This window comes from Heloderma suspectum, chromosome 2 (assembly GCF_057233095.1).
Source record: "Heloderma suspectum isolate Gila_16-S chromosome 2, 16-S_ref, whole genome shotgun sequence".
Lineage (NCBI taxonomy): Eukaryota > Metazoa > Chordata > Lepidosauria > Squamata > Helodermatidae > Heloderma > Heloderma suspectum.
Genome location: NC_139459.1, coordinates 59,216,384 through 59,236,714, shown reverse-complemented (window position 1 = coordinate 59,236,714; position 20,331 = coordinate 59,216,384). Strand labels below are relative to the sequence as shown.

At 42.9% G+C, this 20,331-nt stretch overlaps 1 protein-coding gene across 1 annotated transcript in view; it reads right to left on the bottom strand.

The window, feature by feature from the left end:
• The window catches only part of ADGRV1 (adhesion G protein-coupled receptor V1), a 391,637-nt gene that overhangs the window by 314,165 nt on the left and 57,141 nt on the right, over positions 1-20,331 (bottom strand). Inside the window, exons 18-24 of the mRNA XM_084833645.1 lie at positions 18,962-19,088; positions 14,912-15,129; positions 10,209-10,952; positions 6,868-7,241; positions 4,771-4,947; positions 3,085-3,265; positions 450-652 (exon numbers count right to left, since the gene is read on the bottom strand). Of these exons, the coding sequence (XP_084689771.1) occupies positions 450-652; positions 3,085-3,265; positions 4,771-4,947; positions 6,868-7,241; positions 10,209-10,952; positions 14,912-15,129; positions 18,962-19,088 (2,024 nt within the window). The remainder of the gene's footprint in view (positions 1-449; positions 653-3,084; positions 3,266-4,770; positions 4,948-6,867; positions 7,242-10,208; positions 10,953-14,911; positions 15,130-18,961; positions 19,089-20,331) is intronic.

Sequence of the window (20,331 nt, the reverse complement as noted above, 5' to 3'; positions counted from 1 at the left end):
CTTGAATAGACTCCCTTGTTGTTAATAAATGTTTAAAATATTGTCTATGAGCATCTATTTATAACGTGTTGAGTGTGAAATGACAGAGTCCTTCTCAACATCAGAAAAACCACATCTGTATAGATCCAGATATAGACAGGAAGTGGGCCTGTCAAGATAAAAGGAGGCCTGCTTAATTAGGTTTATTATCCATAGATTATTTCTCTTACAGTGGCAGGACTGGAAGCTCACTGGAACCTAATAATTGGCACCTGCATGTGTCCGTACTCCAGTTTGCGTAAAGCTAAGATTACCTTGTAATCATGCCCTGATCAAAAGCAGCGCAGAATTATTTTTTTTAAAGAACACTGAGTAAGGGGTAAACACTGGGTGCAGAATTACAACAACCAACATATAAATGCAAAGTTAATTAGTTATCTGTCACCTCTTTTAGTCTGCTAACTACCTACCTGATAATCTTGAGGACTGAATGCTGTTAATGACACTGTTTTGTATTGTACTAGAACCATTCCAAGTCGGCCTTGTGCTCGAACAACAAGCAACCTGACATGCCCTATTTCTTCCTTGACAGTAATATGGGGTGCTGTGATGGCTGGCAGAATGATTTCATCACTGTCTGCTGGAGGCTGCCCCACAGAGAACTGTAACAAACCTGAGAGAGTCAAGATACAAATTATTTTACTTTAAATGAAAACAAATTATTTCCAAATAAAAATTAACTTCACCTCTAGAAGATAAGTTTAATACATAAACATCCATGTAATATTTGGGTATGGCTACAGTTTCAAGTGTGCCAGCAAATGGTCAGGGGAAAGTGAGATTAGCTCTATGACTTTGCCAAATGAAGATGATTTCCAGTTAACATGGTCCCGTTGGGGCTTATAATGCCTTCTAGGAATGATTCATTCATTCAGCGGTGATAACTCTGATAAAGCGTGGTGTTGGCATTGCACTTTTAATTCAAGGAATGCGCTGCAACTAGGAGAGAAAAGATGGAGAGGCAGAAGCCACAACCAAGCTAGCCTTTCCCCTAGGACAGTCACCTGATTAAAGAAATCTTAGAGAGCAATCCTACGGCCCCTAGACAGTATCTGGGGAGCCACAGGGAAGTTTGGATCCCTGGACCCCAGGTCAGTGTTCCCCATCCCCTCCCCGTTTCAGGAGTTTGAGTTCTCTGCCTCCTCACAGCAGGCGCAGAGAACCATGCCAGCTGCCGCTCTGAGCTCACAAAAGTGACCTCAGAGGAAAGGTAAATGGGGCATTCCCATGGGCAGGGAGGGGGACTGGGAGTCTGGCTTATGAGGAATACTCTGGGCTCCCCAGCCTCTTTCCCTCACCCTACCTGACACCTTGGCTAGACAGGCAAAAAAGCCCATCTAGCTGAAATGCAGAACGGGAGGAGCAAAGATTGCCTCCACTGCTCTGCCCACTCTGCACCGGATGACCGCAAGCCTCCAGGTTTGCAGGCTAACGGCCATCCCCATAGGATTGTGCCCTTAGTTGATTTACAGATGATCAGGGGACTGGAAACAAAGCCCTATGAGGAGAGACTGAAATAATTGGGCACGTTTAGCCTTGAGAACAGAAGACTGAGGGGAGACATGATAGCGCTCTTCAAGTACTTGAAAGGTTGTCACAGAGAGGAAGGCCAGGATCTCTTCTCCATCATCCCAGAGTGCAGGACATGGAATCATGGGCTCAAGTTACAGGAGGCCAGATTCCAGCTGAACATCAGGAAAACTTCCTGACTGTTAGAGCAATATGACCAATGGAACCAATTACGTAGGGAGGTAGTGGGCTCTCCCACACTGGAGGCATTCAAGATGAAGCTGGACTGCCATCTGTCAGGGATGCTTTGAGGTAGATTCCTGCATTGAGCAGGGGGTTAGACTTGATGTTCTCATAGGCCCCTCCCAACCCTACTATTCTATGATTCTACAGTACAATCCTATGGGAGATTGGAGGCTTCCCATTATTCTGTTATTATTCTATTATTATTCCCATTATTCTATGCACCACCAGGCTTGTACCAGCAGGGTGGGAGGAGCAACAGAGGCTTTGTAGCCTCTTTGTCCTTTACAGTATGTTTTGCTAGATGGGCCTCTGAGTCCACCTAGCTAACTTGCACTGCCAGCAGCAGGAACAATGGTTGAGAGGCTACTGGATCAGATGGATCCACAGCCTCTCTCCTCCATACCCAGTGGCAAGCCCTTCTCCCTCCCTCTTCTTCTTCTTTCCAAGGTTGAAGCTTTGACCTCGGGAAAGGGAGCTATTACAGAGGTGGTGGCTGGGAGGGTCTGGGGAGGGTTGAAATTCCTGCTCAGATTTCTTCCTCTGAGGTCGTAGCTCTGTCTCCGGCCTCACTGGGGGAAAACCCCAGCCTCCTATGACCCCCCAGATGCCAACGGGGGCAACAGAATTGCATTCTAATTGTATGAATTTTAGTCAATTGATTGTGGAATGATGCATATATCTCAGCAGGCATCATCTTAGAAGAGGCATCCCCCTTCTCCCACATGCAGGAGGAAATGCCTCTTCTAACATGGGAGTAAGACCCATTGATCTCTATAGGGCTGACTTTATAATTGACTAAACACCACAGCCCTACTTTCCACCAAATAAAACTTCCACATGACGGTTTACAGCAGCTCTGAGCAAACACAGTATAGGGATGTGTCCAACTGGTGTCCCATCACTGACGAAAGGCTGTTCGATCCAGCAGAGGCTTCAGTCAGCGGAACAGAAAAGGAGGTCATTTTATGAGATTCACTCTCCCTCTGCAACCACCTGAACCAACCGTCAATCTTCTCTGGAGGGTTGGAGGACCCTTCAGAACAGTGTAGGAGGGGGAATGGAGCGGGAAGGGATATCACTCAAGATCACCTCCCTCCCCATCCTGCTGACAGAAGCCTCTACTGGATCAAAGAGCCATCAGCAGAGGAACATCTACTGCAAGTTTTTGTTTTATTTTAATGCTTATGAAAAGCAATAAAATAACTATTAATTATTCCCAGCAATGGAGAAAAAGTCATATGGATGTCCTCATATGTTGAAATTAATCAAAATAATATCTATCACCATTACCATAAGGGTGGTCACTGGCTTTGATAGTGATGTAGGTAGTTTCCTTCTCTGGATCTATACTTGCTCCACTAGTTGGTGTTGAACCTATTTTTCTATCTCCAGAAACAGCAGACACTAAAGTCACCTGGAAATATTCATTCAGCTCTGGACTATCATCATCAAGCACAAGCACATTCAAAACCTGGAGAGAGAAAAAAGCAGATTAAATGAAAATGATGGCATTAAGAAAGACAAATCCATTTTTTCCAGTAATAGGTATTTAATATTTCCAGGTATGTCAATTTCAGCCTGAGAACTTATTTTGCAATCAGTTTTGAGGACAAAAGACTTACTTCATGCAATTAAATCCTTACAGGGGTCTAAGATACATTCTAATCGGCCAAAAATCTCAAGTACACTTTTCTTGTCTATTGACAAATTATTTTATTCTGTTTACATTATTTATGCACCACCCCATAACAAAAAGTTATCTGGGTAGGTAAGAAAAGAGAATAATTATTTTAAAATAAAAGAGCAATACAATAAAAATACAACAAGATAAAATACAGCATGGAAACATCCGAGAAGACCAGGAGCTGTCCAAGAAATAGAGAGCAGGGAATGAACATCAGCAAAGCTAAAACCAGGGTTAAAAGGCTGCAACAGGATTTCAAAGACCTGGGAAAATAAAGAAGTCTGAAAGGGCATTAGAGCAGGTGCAAGGTAGAGGGTATTCCCTCTCTGGGGAGGGTATTCCATAGCTGGTGAGCAACAACAGAAAAGGCCTTTCCACTCATATCCCCCTGCCAGACGTCACTTGGTAGGGGTACTCAGAGAAGGGCCACAAATGAAGATCTCTGGGCAGGCATGTGTGGGAAGAGACAATCCTTTGAGTGCCAAGGTTCCTTAATTTTAAAGGGCTCAAAAACAGTTTATTTATTTATTTGTTTGTTTATTATTGCATTTATATCCCGCCTTTTTTCCTCTTGCAAGGCACCCAAGGCGGCTTACATTAACCTCCTCCTCTCCATTTTATCCTCACAACAACAACCCTGTGAGGTAGGTTGGGCTGAGAGTGTGTGACTGGCCCAAAGTCACCCAGTGAGCTTCCATGGCCGAGTGGGGACTAGAACCTGGATCTCCCAGCTCCCAGTCCAACACTCTCGCCACTACACCACACAGTTTAGTACACATAGGTCAATGATAATACATTGAAAGCCCTGCACAAGGTTCCTGATTTTACGACTATGAGTTGGAATGATATACTTGCAGTATTTCCAGCCTAAATGGTACACTTACCATTCTACCTTTAGTGGAAATGAGTAAGGTCTTTGTTAATAATGCTAGTTCGTTACTAGCGCGATGTATCTTCTAGGTTAAAGACGGAAGTAGCATTTTTTGAGTTGGGCACTGCTGCTCACGCAATGTGACTTTCTCCCTTTCTCCTCCACTCTGCACTTCCCCTCAAATTTGTTCTGGAGGGTTCCCCAAACTTCTGGAGCAGATTTTGAGGCTGAGCAGGGGGCTGGGGGAGGGGGGATCCCCCCCCCCCGGCCTGGTTCCACTGATAGAAACAGTTCCAACTGTGGAAAAGCTCAATAGGATTTAACCTAACACCTCTAAACACAAGTAAAGTATACCTAAAAAAGATTTCCAATTTTCAAAGAAGCAATTATTCGTTAACTTTAACAAGAAGATAGGATTTACCTCTGATCTCTGGAAAGGAAGGAATGTGATCATTCCACTAGTGCTAGCAAAATCAGCAACAGAGTAATTAATGCCATCCGAATCAATCTGAGAGATGCTGTAATACACAAAAACATGGTCCAGGGCTCCCCTGGTGCGCTCCACTACACAAGAGACAGTAGAACCTTCATCAGCCACCTGTAAGCAAATAAAAAGATTCGTAACCAACATTTTGATGAAACTGAAAAATATTTGTTTTGAGGTTTGGATGAAAATGTAACAAGATTTTACATTGATGATGTTCGAAATAATATCAGCTTCTTCAAACGTATCAGTCTACATCCATCCATACCCTGGAAAAACCTTCTAACATATATTTATTTATTTAAAACATTTTTGCCCCACTCTTCGACTGAAAAGACTCATACAACGGCTTACATAGATCAATACAAAACAAGGCTTATAACCTGAAAGACATGACATAAAAGGAAAAATGGAGGAGGAGAGGAGGAAATTAGCAAACTCAGACACCAGTTCTCAAAGTTACATAGTTCTTATAACAAGCTACTGGGATGGAAAGTGCTGAGAAAGTTGTTCAGGACCTGGTCTCTCAGCAGAGCCGATGGAATGGCCCTGTTTCCTTTGTCTCCCTTTGCTACAGCCTGATGGAATGATTCCAGCTTAAATTGCTATTATGCATCATCAGCTATTTCTATACATTCTGTCCTACCTTCATCTCTCTTGTCATGCTGTTCTTTGTAGCACATTCAGCAGCTTCCTTTTCTCATTAAGCCTGTTACTAATTAACCATTTCTTATTCCTCCATTCATTACTGTCCCGTACCAAGTCCTGTCCATCTTATTAAAGCAGTGCTTCATACATTGGGTGAGCAGGTTGGTTGCCATAAAAAAATTCCCTATGGCAGGATCTCTATGTGACTGACAGCAGCAGCTCATTTCATATATTTATTTTATTTTTTCTTATTTTATCATTACATTTATATCCTGCCTTTTCTCCTCCTGCAAGGAATTCAAGGTGGCTTACATGGTTTTCCTCCTCTCCATTTTATCCTCACAACCACTTTGCAAGGTAGGTTAGACTGAGAGTCAGTGGCTGGCCCAAAGTCACCCAGTAAGCTTCATGGTTGAGTGGGGATTAGAACCTGGATCTCCCAAGTTCCAGCCCAACACTCTAACCACTACGCCACACTGGCTCTTAGCCCCGTCAAGTAGAAAAGATCTCCCCACTGTCTATGGCCCTGTGGGCACATTTGGAATTTTTAAAAAGTGTATTTCCCCTCCCCATTCAAATGAATGGAGCAATTCTTCAATTCACTTGAACAGGGAGGGGGGAAAGCCATCCTGGTGAAAAACAGCTGGAGGGGAGTAGAAGCCCACCCACAGCCAGAGACCCTGTTGCCCCATAGGTCCTTGGTGGAGGGTAGACTTCTGCCCCCTTCAGCCTTCTTTTAAGCAGGGCATCCCCTGCCCATGCCATCATTCAAGTGAATGGAGAAATCACTCCACTCATTTGCAGAGAGGTAAAATAGCTTGGCAGATGCCTCAGCCTGGCCTTGTGGGTGCAGTGGCACCCGCAAGCACCACATTGGGTACCCCAGATGTAGAAGTTTGTCTGTGCCAACGCCAATAGTTCCCCAGGAAGACGTGTTGCTGGCATGAGGACTTTTCAGGCAACAAGACCAATCCACATGACGAGTGCTTACATGCATTATGACTGCCATGTGGAGCTCCTCCTGCCACACCAAAACCATGCTGCTTGCATAACAGATGAAGTGGGTATTAGATTGCAAGCTCCCTAGTTAGAAACTATGTCACTTCTGCGTCTCTTTACTGATGGCCTTAGATGATGATTATAATAGTTACAGTATTCAAGGCCTTTCACATACATCACCTCAGTCATTCTTACAACAACCCTGTAATGTACAGAGCTCATTATGGTCATACTGGGGATGATGGGCTGCAATAGAAAGAAAAGTAAAGCTGCCTAATGAGTTCATGGTTGAGGTGAGATTTGAACCAAGGACTTCCTGGCTCATACTGATAGGCACTATACAGCATCGGCTCTTAGGATCCATTGTCTTTTGGTTACATTTCCTACCTCCGGAATACATGCTCCAGTGAAACCAAACAGACCATTGGCATTATCACTCTTCTGGATTCTTAATGTTACAGTTGTGTTTTCTTGTGAAATCCGTGCTCCCCCATGAACAGAAATGAGCTTAAGGATGAATAGCTCCTCTCCTTCTTCTTCTTTGTCATCTCTAGCAGAAACAATGAATGACTTATTGGTTTCTCCCTGTCGATATTCCAAGTACCCAGAGATGGGGTGCAAATCAGCCCTTGCTGGAGTGGCATGAAGTTCATAGATCTCTTCCTTAGTCAATTTATGTTCATAAAGTCTCACATCTTGCATCAACCCCGTGTACCTGCTGCCACCATTCATGCCAGCACCAACTCTGATTATTCCTGGACCTAGAAAAGAAACACAATTGAATACTGCTTCTAACACCTGAAAATCATTTAAAAAGACATTTAAAAGAAATATCTGCTTCCTCCGCCCCCCACATACACATGACCAAATCAAGTGCTAACTTTTTTAAAAGGTTCTATTATTAACAGGGATGTAATCCATACCGTGCTCCTCCTAGTTTGTTAGATTGTAATCATTTGTGTTGGATTTCACCATATAAAATAGGAAGATTGTATTTAATGTACTGTTTTCATTGCATTCATTACTTTTCAAGCCATCACCCAGTTAAGTCTTAAGAGTATCTCAAAAGGGAGTGTCATCTTGCTGTTGTTCTTCAGTATTAAAGAATTAATGTATTGATGAGGGCACAATGAAAAATAGCAAGAGACTGGCCTGATTCAGAATTTATGAGAAATAATGGTTTGATCCCGGTTTGTTTGATCTAACCATAGTTCAAACAAGCCAGAATTATCCAAGTTCAGACATAATAGAGAACTGTGGTTTGTTCAAAAGCAAAAGTGGAAGTTTCAATCTCTACTTTGTGCATGGTTTCTTTAGGGCACAATCCTATGCTTGTTTAGACAGAATGTTCTGTCTAAACATGCATAGAATTGTGCCCTTAGTGTGACATGAGAACCCAGACCTCTTGCTTGTCTCTCTCCTGTCAAGCCAGATAAATTACCCGACAACAAACTGTCAGTTATTTCTCTGGCTTATTGGGAGAGAGACAAGCCAGAGGTCCAGATTCATGCATCGCACTAAACAAACCACGGCCGGAAGGTCTGTGGGTTGTTTTGCCACTCCCGCTTGCACTGGGAGTGATCAGGTAGCCTGTATGACCACCCTGCACATACACAATAGGCTTATCATGAAGTGCAAACTCGATCAATATTATAAAAAAAAAATTGTTCAGGCCACTCCTGAGTTGTTAGTAGGGATGTACGAAAATCACTTACCTTTCGGGGATTATGCTGATGGTGCGGGGGGAGGCGTTCCGTCCCTCCCCCCAGAATCCTCACCGGGGGGGGAGGCGCTCCGTTCCCCCCCCCCGGAGTCCTGGCTGGCCGGCTGTGCTCCGCAGCGATTCTATGGCGCTGCCAGCCGGCTCCGCAAGCAGCTAGACATCCGGCCGCTGGCTAGCAGGGATGCAAATGGCGGCGGCCATAGCCGCCGCCGTTTGCGTCCCTGCAGTCAGCCGTGATAGGCTACGTAAATGTTTACGTAGCCTATCACGGCTGATTAAAAAAACAAAACAAAAACGCGCGTACGCAAATGGCAGCACCCATGGGCGCCGCCATTTGCGTTCCTTATTTTGGCACGTCTTAGTCTACATAAACATTTACGTAGACTAAGACGGCGAAAATAAGGGGAACGCCAATAGCGTAGACACTAGGCTATTTGCATTCCCCTTATTTTCGCTGTCTTAGTCTACGTAAATGTTTATGTAGACTAAGACGTGCCAAAATAAGGAACGCAAATGGTGGCGCCCATGGGCGCCGCCATTTGCGTACGCGCGTTGTTTTGTTTTGTTTTGTAATCAGCTGTGATAGGCTACGTAAACATTTACATAGCCTATCACAGTGTTTTTTAAAAATCTAGCCGTGATAGGCTACATAAATCTTTAAAAAGCCTATCACTTTTTTGTTGTTGTTGTTTTTTCACCTGGAAATGGCGGCGGCGGCAGCCGATCGGAAGACCGGCCACCGCCGCCGCCGAACTGCCGCCGGAGCCGCCGCCGCCAGGAAGATCCGCCTAAGGTAAGTCCCGTCCTGGGGGGGGCGGGGGGCCGTTCCGCCACCGATTTCGGGGGGCCGAATGCGCTGGCATTCGGCCTCCCCAAGATCTGTGGCAGAACTTTTGTACAGCCCTAGTTGTTAGCAGTGCGTCGATTTGTCTCTGCAGTTGTTCTTTGAGATGTAAGAATAAAAGAGGTGATGCATTCAGGAATGGTTTCTGAATGTTCCCCAATAATTGAAGCCGTTATTCATTTTACACTAAAAAAAAGAAAAAAACCACACAATTCACTGGTATGCTACAAAGTTGTCTGTTGAAACAGTAATGCTGCAATCTGTCAGGGATGAGTCCCAATGCATTGAGATGTCTGACAGCTCCGACTCTGAATCAGAGTTGGAGCAGCTAGATCAGAGACCAGGAGAGGGGCCCTCCCTAGTGAGCCAAGACACTGGGAGAGATTCCTCCAAAGGCCTTGACAAACAGATGGTCCAGGCTGAGTCGCTGCCCCCTCCCTCCACCATGAGAACTCAAGTTTCCAAGGAGGTGGAGGAAGAGGGGGATGACTTGAGAGATGCTAGGATGCGTCGTAAAGCAAAGTCAGAAAAGTTAGGAGCAGGGCTCAGATATTCCACCAGGATAGTCACTCTTGGAAGCCAACATAGGAGGGAGCCATCCTAAGGGAGGGGCATCACTGCGAAGCAAGTCTGGCCATGAGACGTTCACACCCAAACTGTCAGCAACTTCACTACCCTGCAGTTTGTCCCCTTTAGTTAGGGATCCCAGATAAGTGGTTTAGGGGCCTGAGGCAGTCTGAGAATTTTCTTGGAATCTGCATTTGTAAAGAGGCTAGTTCCTAGCAAAATAAAGTAGTGACAGCCTGAAGCTTTGTCTCCTTGTGGTGATGATTGTGAAGACGGAAGGACAATCCACATCTGACAGGATCAAAGTTACCCTGCCAATATTCAAGTATCATTTTTCCATTCATTTTTAAGAAGCTGAACAATCATTGTATGCAGAGTGTCAGATATATCCTTCTATTTGGCCTGTGCAACTACAAAAACAAGTTGTTTGTTTATACAGGTATAAATGGATGTTGTTGGGTTTCTATCTGACACTAGAAAAATATTTCATGATTTAAACTATTCCAATACTTGGAATCTGTTGTTCCTGAATGGAGTCTGGGCCTGTCAAATTTCAGATAGAAGAGAAAGGTCGATACAGGGCTTGTTGCTTACCATCAGCAATTGCTTCACCTTTAAGGCTCTTGAAGCTTCCAGGCACAAGATTTCCATCAAGGAAAAACTCAATTATCCCATCATCCAGTGTAATCAGAAGGTGGAGCCAAATATTTTCCTCTAAGTATTTCATGATGGTGGTCTTAGCCATGAATGTCACATTAGACTGCAGTGGTGTGTAATAAAGCCTTACAGAAAAGTGGGATTCGTTTGTGTGAATTTTCACTCCATAGTACATGGTTCCATTGCCATTGTCCTTTGCCATTATAAATCCATCGCTATTGGCACTGGGAATCACCCATGCTGAAAATGTGAAGCGGCCAAGAGATCTGTTCTTATTCATGGGGAACTCAGGCTCAATTGTCCCATACGCATCCTCTTCACCACTAAAATACAAAGCATCTGTTCCAGTGTGATGACGCCGCATGCGAGATTGTGATTGCACTGACTTTGAAAATTTCCCAAGCAATAAGCAGTCAATCATGGGTGGTAACCCCTCTTTGAATGTACTGGATAGTATTTCCCAGCCAATCCGGACATCTCCAAATGTTCCCTGCTGCCTCCATACTGTAAAGTTGGTAATGTAGGACATATCATCTTCGGACAGAACATCTTCTGCTATCTCCCTTTCCTGGCTTTCAGGATCCAGGATGAAGACTCCAAAGGGGTCATCATTAAATGGGATCACCACAGTCACAGAAAGGTTGGTTTCAGCTAACTGGCCACCAGGACCTGGGGACCCACCTGAAATATTAAAAAAAAAAAAAAAGAAAACATTAAGCAAACTCCTTGCAGAATTTACTCATCTACCACTCTCTTATCAATGTCATTATTATTTACACTTTTTTTAATCCTGTCCTTCCACCAAGGAGCTCAGAGTAGCATACATGGTCTCCCTCCTTTTCCCATTTTATCATCACAACAATCCTTTGAGATAAGCAAGGGTGGGGGGCAGCAAGAAGACAGGATCACCCAATGAACTTCATGGCTGAGTGGGGGTTTGAACTAGGGATGTCAGAGAATTCCACCACGGACTGAAATGGGATAGAATTCCCTTCAGTCCCTGCCACGGAATCCTCTGTGGAACGGCACCATGAGGTCCTGTGGAGCCAACAGTCATGCGGCTTTTTTTTCATCGTCTGCAAAGAGTCATGAAATTTTCGTAAATAAAAATGCAGTGTAGTATATTCCGATAATAAATACGTAAGTTTAAAAAAAAAATGAATTGTGCTCACCGCCTTGTTTGTGGGTGTTCTTTTTAAATTGAAATCCTCCGTCTCCATTTACTTTCAGCCAAAACACTTCCTCTTCCTAGGGGCTTCCCAAAAGAAGGCTCTCTTAGGTGTGCCTGAGCGATAAACTATTTGTTTAAAGCAACGCTGTTTTAAAGAAAGAAAAAACCTTTTGAAATGACCATGCCGCTCCAGGACCGACACGGTCATTTTAAAATGTTTTTTCTTTCTTTAAAACAGTGTTGCTTTGGACTTCCGGTCGGGGCTGATGTCGCTCTGGTAGCTTCCCATGGGGCTCCATGGGAGCTTTCTCAGCTTTTTAAAAGGTTGAAAAACCTTTTCATCTCCCCACTAGAATGAAAAGAGGGGGCACGGCATCAGCTCTGGGCAACATCTTGGAGAAAGGTAACTCCCATGCAATAGTGGGGGGGCTGGATTCCAGGATTACCTAGAGCTTTACCAACACAAAAAGCTGTGCTGAGACTCCTATTTTATAGGAGAAAACAGGATTGACATGTTCCATATAATATATGCTTTAAGAAATATCAACAACCTTTGAGGGATGATTTTAACAACATTTGAGAACATCTGAGGACCTGTAAGATCTGCTTGAGAGAAACATGTCTGCACTGAGGAGAAAAAAGGAGCTCACATCTAGTCCCGCCGAACCCTCTGTGTCAAAAGTGTCAAGAAGAGAAGATATAGGTGAATTATTTACGTTGATAAAGACCTTATCTTCGCAATTTATGGAGCAAGTCAAGAGGTTGGATTTAATCCAAAATTCCATCACCGCCCTGCAAGGAGTTGTAGATTTGATTAATGCGTCACGGCAAAAAATGGAGTCGAAAATTAATGAGCTTGAAGACCGTGTGGCTGGAAAAGAAACCACGACACAAATTTATTTTAAAAACACCTCTGACAGAATTTCTCAACTGGAGGCCTTCATGAAGAGATCCAGTGTATGTATTTTGGGGATTAAAAATTTGCCTAATGATGTAAAATTGCTTGTTTTTGTGGATAAACTTTTGCATGAAATACTCCCAATTTCATCTGATTATTTACTTGATATTGAGCAGGCATTTCGTGTGCCAAATGCTAAAGGGACTGATTAGACCATCATAGCTCAATTTGCAAAACTCTCCACAAAGAATTTTATCTTGCGTCTAGCTAGAGAGGCTCGAAGCCTTTCCTGGAAAAAAGATAAAGTTATGTTGTTTCCAGACTACATCAAAGAGGTGGCAAATAAAAGAAGGCAATTTATCAAAGCAAAGAACTTGGCAAAACAAATGAATTTACAATACTACTTAAAATATCCTGCTACTCTTTGTATTGTGTCTGAAGGTCAGATGAAGAAGTTTCAAAATCATGAAATGGCGGAGGCTTGGCTGAACATAAAAAAGCGTGAGAATTTTGTTACAACCCCATGAACTGGAATCTTTAAACAAGCTTTGTTAATTGTTTCTATTTAGCCTATATGATCCAGGCTAACTCAGAAGATAAATGATTATATATATATATTTGCTTACTTTCTTTCATTTCTTTTTTTTTCTTGTTTTTTCTTGCTTTTATCTTAAAATAGATAATATATCTAGTATGAAATATATTACTGAATGTTGAAGGTTTATATTAAGTTTTATTATATATATATATATAATTACTAATAACACTAGGCTTTTGGGAATGAATGAAGACCTCTTTCTTTGATATAAGATTGATGATATGATATAGAAATGTACGGTGGTTTATTAAATTGTAAGATTGTTAAGGTTATAGATATAGTCTTTAAAATGGAACGACATTGGAGACCAGGGGGTATTGGAGCTTAAACACAATTCATTAGCAGGGAGGTGGGGGGGGGGAGAGCGAGGGGGAAGGAATTTTCTTCTTTTTTCTTCGCTTCCTTTCCTCCTCCCTTTTCTCTTTCTCTTTTTCTTTTTTCTTCTCTTTTTGTTATTGTGGTGTCCTCATCAGAATATTGTATTGCTGGGAAATTGAAGCATTGATGAGGTTGTTGGTAATTTTGGTACTGTTTATTTCATTCATATAAAATAAATAAAAATATATTAAAAAAAAACACAGCGTTGCTTTAAACAAATAGTTTATCACTCAGGCACACCTAAGACAGCCTTCTTTTGGGAAGCCCCTAGGAAGAGGAAATGTTTTGGCTGAAAGTAAACAGAGACGGAGGATTTAATTTTTTTAAAAAAACGTAAATATTTACAAAAAATAGCGATTCTTACGGAAGTTATACAGACTCACGGAGATGGCTGGGCACCAGAATTACAGTTGTCGGTACGGATTTATCTTCGTAATTTTCAGAGCAGAAAAAAAAGAGGAGAATTTCGTGGGCTTGTGAATGGCAGAACAGAGCACTGGCCGCAAACCGCAGAAGTCGAGCAGCACCGAAGGTACACAGTTCGTACATCCCTAGTTTGAACCCAGGTCCCTTAGGTCCTCGTCCAGCACTCTAACCATGACACCACACTAATTCTCAGCCAAAAGGGTTAATAGTGCAACATTTAAAAGAAGTGACAAAAAACTACTGTGGCAACTAATAGGGCCGGTTTATACAATTGGCAGAATCAAATGATAACGCTTTCCCTAGAATATGGAACATATTAAACTGCCTTATACTGAGTCAGATCATTGGTCCATCATGCTCAATATTGTCTGCAGTGACTGGCAGCAGCTCTCCAGGATTTCAGACAGTTTTTCCAGCCCTACCTAGAGATGCCTGGGATTGAACTGGGAACTTCTGCATGCAAAGCAGGTGCTCTTCCACTGAGCTATGGCCCTTCTCTATAGTTGGTATGTAATGTACCACATCAGGTTGCAGGTGTGAATGTTCTCTATCACAAAAAGCCCGCCCTGCACACAGAAAAACAGCATGTCAAAAAGAAGCTTAAGCTGATTTTTTCTTCCCGACATGCTATATTTCGATGTACATTCAAACATGATGCTCTTCCCAGTGACACATACACACCTGCAGCAGAAGTGGTACAGTCCAGAAAAAGATTCACCTCTTGAGTCTGCTGATACAATTCGCTGCTTCTAGCTGGTTTACTGGGGCATGAACTTTTATAGGCAATTGCTTCATTTAAAACAAAAATGTACAGTGAACATGCAAAAAATAAATGCTGGTGGCAGGTGGAGACTTTGGAGAAAGCAGTAGAAGTTTCTGAAATTAGCACATTATTTTAAATATTGCTATGCTACAAGCTGTAGTAAATGACAGATTACTATTTTTAAACCCAGATATTAAGACTCCATTTTGCTTGGCAGAATACGCAATTGCCTGGTCTGAATATGTATTTAGACCTTTAAGAAAATTCTGAGAAGTATCCCCTTCATGAGATCTCAGATTAATCTTTTGCCCGGAGGAAATGAATTGTAATTTGCTACCCCCCGGCTATTTTTCCATTGGTTTTCTGTACCGTGCTTTCAGATTTGGACAAGGGGAGCCCACTATACCTGAGGCGTTCACCAGCCTTAGCACGTAAAATTCATTGAATTCAGGAATTTTATCAGGAATAGCACGAAGAGTTATGGGCTGTGACCATTCGCCATCTAGGAACCATACAAGTCCATAGACTTCATAGAATTCCTCTCCGGGGTGCAAAGCAGAATGATTCTCAAACAGCTGCCAGGCCAAAGAAACGTTACCGAAGTAGCCTCTGTGCCTTAGAACCCTGCGCAGTAGATTAGACACAATGAGAGCCTTTTTTCCCTCACGAAAACAGCAGCATAAGAGAAAAGCAGACATAATAAACAAACACATTTTACAATTCTCTACATAATCCATCTACAATACCTTCTTAGGGAAGAACAAAGAACACCCTGAATATTTATCTGCATTTGCAACCCAGTCCTAAAGGGCCTCCTCGATGCAAAGCGGGTGGGCTATTTTCTCTCCTTTTAATTGCTACAGAGGCCTTGAGTTCAATTAGGTAAAGTAGCATCATAAACCTGGCTGGGATCCAAAGAGCTACTTTAGGTGTGCCTGGGAAGTAGCTTGTGCTCATCCAGGGGAGGATTTTTTTTGTTTGTTTCTTTTCCTTGACTCCAGGATACCCAGGCGTACCATATCACATACTTTGCAACCCACTACACTCCTGGGTGCATAGAACTAGCTGAACGTGCCCCGTTATCAGTAACCAGGAATCATTATACAGGACTACCATATAAAAGCTAACAAATGCATAGAGACGTATGTCAGTGAGGTTTTCTCATTACATGTGCAATACAGGCCATAATTAGACTTCTAGAGCACTAATGTTTAGCTCTAACAACATCATGTGACCAGAATAAGCTCTCAGCTCACATCACAACTGTGGACAACAAATACTTAAGAGTCATCATAGATCATCCAGCAGCCCACCATTGCCCAGCCCCTGGCAAGTGGGTTCTGCTTCTGTTGGGGTAGCCACACATCAGGGGCTTGAGAATGATGTGGGCATTTGGATATCCTAAGACGCAGCACAGAGGGACCCCTATTTAGAGGGATGGGGCTACATAAATAAAGCACACTCAGTACAACAATTGCACACCAAGTTTAAAGGGAGGGAGGGGATGCTACTGGCTTCTTAATAGAGGCTGGTCTATACCTTGCTCTGCTTGTGGAGGGTGCAGGATTACAGCCCAAATTAATTGACAGCAGAGCAAGTTTGCTGGGTCTGTCACTGGCTGCCTAGCAAGACATCAAAGAGCAATAATTATCTGGAATGAATCAGACAAGTAAGGTAACGTCACTAAATCCCCTTTTCATAACGAGGATCAAACTTCTATTCAACTTAGCAAGGCACACCACCACCACCACCACAACAACTGGCAGAACACTAGAATGTGTTCAGCCAGATATTGTATTTATATACAAGGGGCTCCTTTCATGTGTGGGAGCACAAGATTTCCCACACAAGCAAGGACTTTTCCATTCACTTCAATTTGGGGGACTGCTTTCTGCATGCAGCCCTATTTAGAGGCCAGGGACGCATAACCTCAGGCCCGGAGGCCAAATCCAGCCCCATGGGGTTCTCCAGAAGGCCACAGACCCTCCCTTGGCCCCATCCCCTTTCCCTTAATGACCGGTAGTTTGGTAGTTTCCTGGCTGTTGTGCAGTTTTTTCTCCATTCTAGAAGGTTGAAAGACCTCTGCTAAAGCTTAGTTACTGGCAGTAATAGCTTTAAGCAAAAAGAGGCCGGTATTTTTGGCACTGCTCCTTTTGCCTTTGGTCACACCCAACACTGGAATGCAGCTTCCAAGAGCTTTTCCAAAATTAATGTGGCCCTCAAAGTGAAAGAGGTTCGGCAGCCCTAGTATCGGCAGCCCTGGCTCTGACATAGCAGGGAATGCTGAAGCTTTTCCTTTCTGGCAGCTCCGTGTATACCTCAGGTTGCCCATAAAGCTGCATACTGCCATAAGTTAACCTTATCTTTTCATTGGCTTATATCCAAAGCATTTATAATGCATTAATAACCACATGTGATGACAACACTTTCATGGTAAATTAATCTAGGAACAACATGACCCATTAGCTCACTAAAAAGAGAAATGGAACACGGACAGAATGAGGTTTGACATCTGAGGAAAAAATCCTCATTATAATAGTTTTCATTACTAGAAAAAGGTGCCCAGGGGTTTTCTTTCTCTGGAAACGCTGAAGAAGTCATAAATGGGAAGCTGCCAGGAATGCTTTTGCTGTATGGTATTTTGCCTTAGAGTAGGAAAGCCCGACTGGATCCTTTCTTAACTGTACGACTGTGTATAATAAAGGTTCCTCTTCTCACAGAGTGTTAGATTTCGAGAATTCCAAGGAAATAACAACAACACAAATCCAAGAAAGACTTCTTGACTCAGTTATGCCATTCAAAGAGCTCCAGACACATTTTAAATAAAGTAAAAGATATGGGGCAGAGGGCACAACAGCAGCATTAATAATAATTTTAAAAAATAAGGGAAATTGTCTTCTCGGCTATTTTGACCAGCGTCGTTACAATTTCACTAATGTATCTCTATGGCCCACCAATCCACTTGTTAGAAAGTGTTGATGGATTATACACCTCCTGCTGAGTTAATTGGCAGCATAAAAGGGTCATCAGTCAAGCAGAAATTAACTTTTTAAACCCTGCTGGCCCTGGATACATCCATGAAAGAGCACCAATAATAGATTTTATATCTAAAGCCTGTAGACAGTTCTTCCAAGCCAGATGGATTTTGAATGTTTAAAAAACCCTCTGAAATTAGCACAAATATTCACAGAAGAAAACAAGCATCGAAACCAGCCTTTAACAAAATAACTGTTCGAGGTAAATTTTCAAAGCAATATCTTGACAGGTATTTCCACTCAACATGACTAGATAGATATCCTAATTGGTCACACTTTAGTTAGTAGCCTGATTTCCCCCTCACTTTCCTTTATTACTGTACTGTATTTTTACAGGTTCATTTCATAGTTGACATATGTATAATTAACATTTTAGAGTAGAGTAGAATAGAATAGAAATGCATTGATCCAGTCAACAATAGGGTAATAATTTCATCTTCAGTTCATATGCCAAATTTGCATGTCATTTGGCAAAGGTCATTTGGCACCTATCCACTCCTGTTCAGCATATTTAGAGAGGAATCCTATTTTATCTGAAGAGCATCCCAGGGACCATAGGATATTGAAGAGTTCCCCCTCTGAGGCCATAGACACTGCTACGACCTTGAGAGGGCAAGTCCAAATGGGGATTTCCGCACCTACCCTGTTGCCCCTCCCACCCCTTTCTGACACTGTGGAAAGCACCGTGGTGGCCTCCTCACCCAAGGTCAGCGGTTCAACCTCCGGTGAGAATGCAAATGAGGATTAAGGGGGTGGGAAGGGAAGGTGCTGAGGATCCCCAAAGCCTCCCAGCTTCTGTCCCCATCCCCATAACTCCATTAGGAGCACTCAAAACAGCATCTTGTAAAATATCAGCAGAAAGGAGGACAGAGAGGCGAAGATCACCTCCTTCGCTCCACCTGCTCTGCAAGGGATCTGCCAGCAGAGCATAGGATTTGTATAGTGTTCCAACATCCCTGGATGCCCATAAGATGGTTCGATTACTTTCATAAATAACCTTCCACACCTAATATCCCCTTATGAATACTTTTCTACAAAGCAATGCATGTTCTTACACATGCTCTCCCTTATGTGTCCCCCAATGGTATCTCAAATAAGCCTCCCATTTCTGTACTTTTGAGTCAAGGGTGCAGCCTTTGTATCTAAAGGATAAATTGTGAGGAAATTGTATACATATGTATTTCCAGGAAAGTCCATAAGTACCAAGAGTCCAGTGGTATCTCCACATATTAAAGTCATTTGTGAAGTTTGCAAATATTTTAAACTCTTCCCTTGTGTCATTTTTGACATGGAAGTAACTTGTGAAACACTCCTAGTTATTACAAACCTATTGCGACAAGTAAGTTAGACTGAAAGGATTTCAGGAAAGTTTGATCCAAGGTACTTAGTGGAAATGAGGTATTTGTTTCAATGTTACTTACGAAACATTATTGGTCTTGCCTTCTTCCACTGCTTTCCCTGTAGGCTCTAATGAGAAAATGCCATTTGGGTCATCATTAGCTTCAATTATTACAGTTGCCATCCCAGATCTGTAGACTACTGTATCTCCTAAGAAACAATGTTTTATGTTTAAATATAAAGCTAAAAAGTGAACAGAATCATATTGGAGCTGGGGGGGCGGGGGGATAACATTTTTCACAGCTCTATCTTAATGTCTTTCCAAACCCAAGATTCTGAATATTTAAGTGCTGGTTCAGACAGATAATCTCCTCTCTTTATGTGTTGGGGAAAGAGATTGTGCCTCCTCTCTGACCAGTTTGGTACACCTGTCTTACCTCTGGGCCTGCCAGACATCTGTGTGGGCATCACATTTGCACAGAGTCTTACGAGCATAAAATCCAACACATATAGTAGGCCTAAATTAAGAGGCTCCTTACCAGACTTTTGTATGTGAGATATCAAGCTGAGGTCTATGTGTTTGATTTTATGTGTGTAGGGTGATGCCCACACATGGATTTTTCATGGCACCTAAAGGTAGGAAAGGAACATCTGGTAGGCACAATCTTTTCCCATTACTGCACATAGTGGGGAGACTTTGGACCTGCCCAAACAGGTCCAAAAGGCTAAAAGATCCTTTCACAAAGGAAACACAGTCATCATGTACAATGGGCTTTATTCCCAAATCACTATCCAGAAGAACAGATGAGCTTCTATTGTCTGTCAGTGATGGAAGGAAGCACCCTCATAATTGGCACGAGGAGTTTAGCCTTCACAGCCAACAATAGCAACTCCACATGACTGTGGTCTTCTAGACCTTAGCCTGAGTTCACAAGTTCAAGATAACAGGATGAGAGAAACCACTATTTTAGGGCAGTATACAATAAAACACAAATGCTAATGTAAATGACATTGCACTAGCATACAGGACCTCGAGAACAATGCCAACAGCATGAGCTGGTGCAATGGGTTTTCCACGGAATCCTGTAGTGCCAGCTAATGCTATTGGAATTGTGCCAGAGTCGCTTACGCTAGTGCAGTGGCAGGCCAATCACAAAGAACAAATAGCCTGCCCAAAAGACTGAGTACAAGGCAGGAGTGGGGTCTGAGCCCCAACACACTAAACAGCTCCTTTCAACCCACCGTTCTCAGTTCTAACAGAAACCTATTTCACAGAAGGCAAACTCTTTTTCTCCCCCCACCCCCGCCCCTCCATCTCCCAGGCAGCTCATTCCCCCATCTCTGTTTCTGTCACACTCTGGATCACCATACATGCACACATTCTCTCTCTCTCTCTCACCCTACATCACCACCCACAGACACTCTCTCGCGCACACACACACAACCACCCCAT